The sequence below is a fragment of the Amphiura filiformis genome, chromosome 1 (genome assembly GCF_039555335.1).
Source record: "Amphiura filiformis chromosome 1, Afil_fr2py, whole genome shotgun sequence".
In the NCBI taxonomy this organism is placed as follows: domain Eukaryota; kingdom Metazoa; phylum Echinodermata; class Ophiuroidea; order Amphilepidida; family Amphiuridae; genus Amphiura; species Amphiura filiformis.
The window spans coordinates 95,600,295-95,608,916 of NC_092628.1; the positions used below are offsets into that span (position 1 = coordinate 95,600,295).

Here is an 8,622-nt window from a genome sequence, read left to right on the forward strand (position 1 = left end):
TAACGAGTTTTTGAGACCATAACGTGTTTTTGAGACCATAACATGTTTTTGAGACCATAACGTGTTTTTGAGACCATAACGTGTTTCTGAGACCATAACGTGTTTTTGAGACATTTCTCTGTTTTTGAGACCTTTCTCTGTTTTGAGACCTTTCTCTGTATTTGAGACCTTTCTCTGTATTTGAGACCTTCCTCTGTTTTTGAGACCTTTCTCTGTTTTGAGACCTTTCTCTGTATTTGAGACCTTTCTCTGTTTTTGAGACCTTTCTCTGTTTTTGAGACCTTTATCTGTTTTTTGAGACCTTTCTCTGTTTTTGAGACCTTTCTCTGTGTTTGAGACCTTTCTCTGTGTTTGAGACCTTTCTCTGTTTTTGAGACCTTTCTCTGTTTTTGAGACCTTTCTCTGTTTTTGAGACCTTTCTCTGTTTTTGAGACCTTTCTCTGTTTTTGAGACCTTTCTCTGTATTTGAGACCTTTCTCTGTTTTTGAGACCTTTCTCTGTTTTTGAGACCTTTCTCTGTATTTGAGACCTTTCTCTGTTTTTGAGACCTTTCTCTGTTTTTGAGACCTTTCTCTGTTTTTGAGACCTTTCTCTGTATTTGAGACCTTTCCCTGTTTTTGAGACCTTTATATACTATTGAGACATTGTTGTGTGTTTGTTTCTAAGACCTTTCTCTGTTTTTGAGACCGTATTGTGCTATTGAGACATTACTGTATGTTTGTTTCTGAGAGCTTTCTGTGTTTTTGAGACCTTATTATACTTTTGAGACCCTTGTGTGGTTTTGAGACCCTTTTGGCCCTCATGGCCGCCCATAACCCTTCCCCGCAGAATGACTGCTCAGATTAATTGTATCCGTAGGTTTTTTTAATCGGCATACCTTCAAGACCCTATTTGCAAATTCTTTTGATTTCTTTCGAATTGTTGAAAATAAAGAACTTTACAATAAAAAAAATAAGAAATTGTCTCACCGAGGAGTAAACAAATAAACAAAAAAAACCACTGCCGAGATGTTAAAAACAAACAAATTGGCTTCCCCAAGGTGCTACCCAACTACCCCCTTGATATCTAATCTTGGTGCGTCCCTTAGTCACAACAAATGACAAGCGCATCCCAGATCTCGGAACCAACTTATTCGAGAACTAAATCAGCACAGATAGCTTCGAAGTACCGCCGCGACACACCTATAATCCTACCAGCTTCACACACCGTTATCATCCCAATACCTTCGTGTTAGAAATTGCCTTTATAGTAGGACGAATCCACTAATTCTTCAGCAGCCACGCATGGCGATTTTGTTCCGCGGTGTTTAACAGACTCAGGTTAGTACGATATGTTTCTTTCCCACTACGCAATGCGCCGCTGCCACTCAAAAGCTTAACAGACTCAGATTTTACAATCTGCGCATTACGCATCTTTACAGTTACCTACCCAATGAAATTCAATATTTTTTGTCAGTTTTGTTTTATTTCAAGGTCACAGCTATGGGGTCAAGGCCCCGACTAAAGCTTACCATATTCTTTCAACACATATATTCAAGTGCAAGCATGACAATAGGTTTTTATAGTGATCAAAAATAACAGGGTGGTTTTCTGCAAACATTTACATACTATTAATATCAATACTTGATAACACCGCCATACTTCAATATTATTGCAAAATGGATTAAGTGGATTTCAATGAAACATCTAATAAATAATTCATAACAGTTACGTAATCAGTCGACAGCGCAAATCACCGAAATTCGTCATTGATTTGCGTTGCAAAGAGAAACCGTGAATTGAATGCTCTCACAGGAAATATCTACTCTCGTGTAATCTTCTCTCTGGCAACATCATCTTGTCACTGGTCAATGACCAATTGCCGCCAGATCATCAGTCGGCCTGAAGATGCAACTAGGATAAGGTGCGATACCGTCGCCACCCAAAATCGGGAGTCTAGTTTAATAGTTTAATTCCAATAAATAGCTAGTGGGAGTAAATCTTCTCATCCGCTTTTCAATATCAACCAAGCATTTTGTAATTATCAACCTGATAAAGCCATAATGTACAATCTTTTTTGGCTATATTTGAAATGTTAACACATGTCCCAACCTTCATCTGACTTTATGCAATCAGCCAAATTCGTTGTGTTTGTTGGCTAACAGAGCAATTTCCGACATAATGTCATAATTATACATTAAATCATCCATATAACTCCATTAAATGGCCAAAATAGCCAGTGGGATGTCTTTCACTCAAATTTCGTTATTTTTACTTAACATGGACAGAACCTCTGTCATGTTTTATTCCAATTTTTTGGAATAACAAACTAAAAATTTTACGTATATCGTGCATTATGGCTTTAAAGGAGTATTTCGTCATCCTAGCATCCTCTATTTATGTCATTTTTCATTAGATATCCACGAAAAAAACCTATTCCCAAAATTTCAGTTGATTCCGATTTTGCGTTCGCGAGTCATGCATGATTATGTGTATTACACTGCTCCATAGACAATGCGTTGTAATTTCGTTCTGGTGCACCAGAACGAAATTCAAATTTCACGATATCTTTGCTAAACGAATTAATCTGCAAGAAATATTTTGTACATAAACATTATGTAGCCAGAGGTTTCCAGTGATATAAAAATCCCAACGTTTTTTGAGAAAAGTGGGGGGGATGAGGCTGTGGATCACGAAATGCCCTTTTAAGTGTGATTTTTCTCTCTGTTTCTAAATTATAAAATCAATATGGTTGTCAACTCGTTTACGCATAATTACGAACACAACAATATTAAAGTGAAGCAAAATGGTTCTCAAATGTAGTCCCTATGATCATGAGTATTATAGCCGGCCAGATAACCAGGTCTTTTGGGTGATAATGTCCCGGTTATATGTACGTAAATTGAATATAGCACATTTCATAATCTAATGTTAAAACACAAGTTCCCAGCTAATATTATTGTGTAATATTTTGTACTCATATTGGACGACAGTAATTTCTAATTTGCTATGCATGGATCTAAAAAAAAAACCAAAAAAAAACAATGAGATTTTCAAAGAACAAAACAATGACTTTAAATTATAGAGGAAGTAAATTGAGTTATATCAATGCGATTTGTGTGTAGCATTTCGTCTCCTAGCAACGGGTTTATTGAAGTTTTAGTGCCGTATAAATTTAATAAAGATGTGTCACTCACTAGAATTTAGAATTATTTAAATCCACATTAGAAAACAAATTAACTAATGTTGTGTGGGGCGTTCAGTAGTTTAATAATTTATGTAATCTCGTTACATCAATTTTCCATTACATCAATAACATATATAGACAAATATACAATTTACACGAGAACGCAAAACGTGATAAGTGTGATGCCCATTTGTGAAAAAAGTTACAAACAAGAAGAGTCTTTCAAAAAGACACAGTTCACGGATCAGGTGTATAGTACTTTGTTCTAACTTTCCATTTTCATATCTAACCTACTCTGCACTGATCTTACAATAAATTAGTGATTTGAGGCATAATGAAATCCTGACTCTGCCTTATATAACTCTCCATCCAGCAAGAAACTCATTGAAATACAAACTTTCAAATTAATATCACTATCATAGGCCTATTGAAATTCAATTAATATACCATACAGATAATAACCTTGGCCCAATATTTATTAGGGTTCCAATTAAAATAAGCAAACATTACTGGGTAGATAACATGAACTAAATTTTGTCAGTTGGAAGTAATTGAGTAAATCGCCTGTATCAAAATAGCAGTGTATTTTTCATATATGCAGTAATATGCTCAGCCTTATCACAAAATAAACAATAGCATTGACCTTACCCACCAATCAGTAAAGCCTATTATAATCATGTGATGGTTCAATCAATAGTAAACATGCTTAGAAAAAAGGCCAAAAAAAATTGTCCTGGCTGCCATTGTCTCAATACAAGATAAGATGTGCTAAAAAGTCCTTGTCATGTGGGGCAGGATTAGATAAAGGAATACAAACCTGGGTTTGAGACATTAGGAATTATTTCTTAGCCTCTTAACCACATGGTTGATGGGCTACAATAGCTATTTTAAGACACAGTGTATGTAATGGATAAACTGTGCATGAGATATGGGTTCAAGTTGGGGAAATGTTCACTCCGTGAACAAAAACAGTAAACTTTAAATATAAATAATGTATAGATCTACGTAATAAATAACAAGCCGCAATTAAAGGTGTGTTACAGCTGTCGTCCGCGTTCGGGTTTCTTGGAGAGATTGGCCAATGAATTCCCCCATCCCCCATTGTTTTTAACAAAAATATTAACATTTTAAATAATTATTGTTTGTGAAAATATTTCACGCGTATAAGAATGAAAGTGTGAAAGTTTCGAGCATATCAAGCTTTTTTTGACTGAGTCAGAGAAAAAAGAGGGGGTAACCGCATTACGATTTTTGATTTTCAATTTTTTGCAAGTTCTATTAGACATATATTTTTGGCCTTGGATGTCTGTGTTGCTCTTTTGATTGTTTGACTAATGAGCATGAGGCAATTCTCCACTGGTCAACCAGTATCTCGTGTTGTTTTGGCATATTATACTCCGGGTCATCTGCAATCTTGCCGGACTATGCTCTTTTTACATTCTTCCCATTCTGCGGTCTAGCCCGAGGTCTTGGTCCTTTCTGCTAATTGAGTGCTCTCTATAGACAGCGTCGAGTGATGAATTCTAAAACAGGACACTGAGCCAGAGCTGATATTCACCAGACTGCGGCTTCAGTGGTTTGACATCTACAATGCAACAAATGCACTCATTCACAATCTTCAATTTGACACCAATTCTGAATTCACACGGATTCTGGCAGCTCTTGGTGAGGGTACAATATAAAAATACCTGACCATGTCCCTTTAAAGAATGTCTCTGGCAATCACAACATTATGCCTTAGTTATTTGATAGGAAATTAATTATCAAACTCATATTGACAAAAACGAATTAATTCAACCGTCTCTGAACACGCGATATTCAAAATTCCCGGGCGCCGAAATTGTCCAGTGCAATGACGTTCCAGTAATGTAATGAAGGCTGACAACAATTGAACACAGTAACCATGATGTCATTGCACCTTTTGGGCGCGGGAAATTTGAATATCGCCTGTTGAGAGCCGGGTGCTTTTATTCGTTTTTTATGGTAAATATGAGTTTGTTTTAAATAAAACCATGGGATTCGTGCTTGATAATAAAAAGCGGCCAAAACTAATAGAATAATAAATAAAGCAATAATTGGGCATTATTTTATTTTGTTTTATTTCTTCTTTTGCCTGGGTTGCTCATTCAGTGGATGTTTTAATATATCTATTATTTTTCCATAAGGCCCAGGGGTCATATTAAAAGAAATATGCGTACGAAATAAGCCAAAATAGTCTAACATAAGGGACATGTTGCCTGAAATTATTAATATTGATAACATTGTCGATGTCGGTTCAAAGAGATAATAAACCTAATTAAAATGAACAGTATAAGCCCCCCCAATCTGATATGCCATGTACATGGTATATCTCGGAGCAAGGGTGTCTCATATCCCTGGCCAGAGTAACTAGCAACTTGACAGCAACATGAGTGAATTCTATCATGTCCCATAATTAAAGGGGGTTCCTAGAGCACGGTCAGTATTGGCTTAGTTAAACTTAATAGCTTACTGGGCAAGTGTTCGGGGGTAAACCTTGAAAGAATCATCTAGCTATCTAAAATATCTACTGCGACACATTAAATGTGCGAAGGGTGGCAAACATCTGCTGCAAATAATACGCTATTTTGACCCATAATCAGTGCGATTTGATTTCAAACTAAAATAAGATGGCTTATGAACAAAGTTATTTTCCCTTGAGGTCTGTTTGTGTGTTTGTTTGTTTCCAGAAACAGACTGCGTGCCAAAGTTACCACGTGCCATCTTTGGCACGCGTGCATGCCGGGGGCTGCGGGCTGACCCCGGGCCGACCGTACAACTTGGAAGTTTCACTCATATCATGTAGGCAACTGCGGGGGCAGCTGGTGCACATAATGCAAAAATGCATGATGCTATCTGCATGGTAGATAGATTTTATACCATCTCCTGTAAATTACCATAAATGTACATAATCACGATGAAGTTTTCAGTATAACTTATCCATGCATTTTCAGACGTGAATTCTGTAATTTTCCTGAAATTGCACTAGGCTTGTATTTTAGTAGCTTTTAGTAACATGAAATCTATACCGACCGTCATTGTTTCTTCAGTGAAAATACTCATATCATTACAATGCTAATAACGCTTCTTTAATACGATATTTATTCGAATTTGTCACATCCAATGCCTAAATTTAATGTTCATGGTTTCAGAAAAATATATGATTCACTGGGCGTTAAAAGTAAAATGTTTGGGCTATCGATATATCATTATTATAATTATTATATTAAAATCCATGAAAATATATAAATCTTATAAATATATAATTAAAACGTAGGAACAAGTTTTCTTTTTCTTTTTTCTTGGGTAAACCAATTTTATTTCTTTAAATTACCTGTGACCGGACGACTTGCAGTATTCATTAATTATCTTTGTAAAAATATAATCAATTATCCAGAGTCGGCCAATGTCAACCTCTCATTCACTGTAAAGTCAATTTTCGTGTTTTAACTCAGATTATTTGACTTTTATATCTGAGAGTTAAATTAAAAGGAAATAAGCTTGCTTATACATATGAGATAACGACATCAATTAAAGGCCCAATTTACTCATCCGGACGGTCATAAAAATCATCAAAATTCAGATTTTGGTACCTTTGTCATTGTCATAGATGTGCTAACATAGCCTGCTAGTGGTCCAGCCGAATACCGTGCATAAGACAAAATAAGGCATTTACGTATGAATCTGTAATGATATACTGACAATATATAGATTAACTACAAGTATTTAAATGTGTCCTCAACTTCGTCGGTACTGCTGTTTTGGTTTTTTTCATTTTTTGCCAAATATTTCATTTCAAAAATACCCAATGACAATTTGAATGACTTATCCTTCACTTCTAAGCAATTTATAAACAATAATTGTTTTTTTTACACTTGCGCTGGGATCACTGAATGGGTCTTTTAAGTGAATTAAAATCATAAAATCATTCCTTTGCAAATAAACACAAATCTCATCGGTTTATAGTTTTAGTGCTCTCAGAGTTGTATAATGTGTCTAACATTCAAGATGCTTAGTTTTATCAATTGCATGACCACAAACGATGCATTAACGCATGTAAATGATAGAGAATCAAGCGTCTACTTACAGTTAACAAGGAGCAGAACGAATATAGATGCTTTAAGAATTTCACTTGGTCTGCCCAATGTTTCCATGTCAGAAATCTTCACATTGGGCTCACGTACATACACCCACTCATATGGTAACTCTATGGTGTTATTGCCGTTCAGTTATACTTAATGACATTAATGAAATACGATACTGAAGTGCTGGTGCTGCTTTTAAATGAATTGACGACGTTCGTGGATGTATTCTAGCTTTAATATTCTGCCGAGAGGTCCATTCTAGTTTAATATATATAGTATGTGTGTAAAACAGACACACGCCCTCCCTCTGTAATTACAACTACATTTAAAATTTCCAGTTGTCATATAAATGCCATCTACTCTATATCATGAATAAACTGGGGAGAGAAGGATCTGTTCATGAGTCCCTTGGATGCATACTGCCCTCAATGTCAGTACAAGTTATGCACTTCTTATACACGGAAGCGCTGCCGGGTATGGTAATCATTCGTCGCCGAGTGAGCATGGTGAGGGGAGTTAAATGTGTCTTTTCTAACGACATTGTTTTGCTGGAGTTAATGTTCCAAAATAAGAGTAATATACTTTGACAATCGACCGCGGAATAGTTATGTATACATTATACATACATTGACCCGGTCACACACACCCCTACACCCCACCAACATAAACGCCTCCCCACTCAACTTCTAACGAAACCTTCAAAATAACACTCTGTTACTTTCAAAATGTTGCTCGAAGGTGTTCTTGAATTACCTACTCCCGGGGTACCCACTACATTTTTCAAACATTAGTTATAGTATAGTTAGGGTAGGTTATTTACTAGAGTTCTCATAACAAATCCAGGTACTCATAATTAGTAGTGACGTTTCGCAACCTTACTGACTGACTGCCTCTTCTTGACTGAGCTGTATGCAGTACTACTACTAGCACTTGCTGTCTTAGCTGTTGGTGTTGATTTTTCTTGGATAAACTGGTTATATGCATGACTGCAGCTCAAACCAGCATTCTGGCAAAGGGACCTAATATTGCACCCACTCTATCACATATCCCTGTTGATGATTTATCAAAGCTACATACACACGCTTACCTAAACCAGAAGCTACCCAACTCCGAGCTGAAGTTGTAAGCAGTATAGCTACCCAACTCCGAACTGAAGTTGTAAGCAGTATCAAGTCTTCTAAAGTTACCCAAAAATAACCTCAGCAAAGATAAACAACATCAGGCACTCCGAGACCTCAAAGCTGAGAAGTCAATACTCATCCTTCACAGTGACAAAGGCAGATGCAGTGTAGTCATGGATAAATCGGACTATGAAAGTAAAGTGCACGCAATGTTGGATGATGATAAAACCTAT

The 8,622-nt window shown here is 36.3% G+C and overlaps 1 protein-coding gene across 2 annotated transcripts in view; it reads right to left on the minus strand.

Moving 5' to 3' along the window:
- The window catches only part of LOC140167639 (neuronal acetylcholine receptor subunit alpha-9-like), a 47,444-nt gene extending 39,822 nt beyond the window's left edge, over positions 1-7,622 (minus strand). For both annotated transcript variants that reach the window (XM_072190938.1, XM_072190946.1), the window contains exon 1: positions 7,271-7,622. Coding sequence is in view for 1 of the 2 variants with exons in the window: in XM_072190946.1 (XP_072047047.1) it covers positions 7,271-7,337 (67 nt within the window). In the remaining variant the exon portion in view is untranslated. The remainder of the gene's footprint in view (positions 1-7,270) is intronic.
- Positions 7,623-8,622: the final 1,000 nt, after the last annotated feature.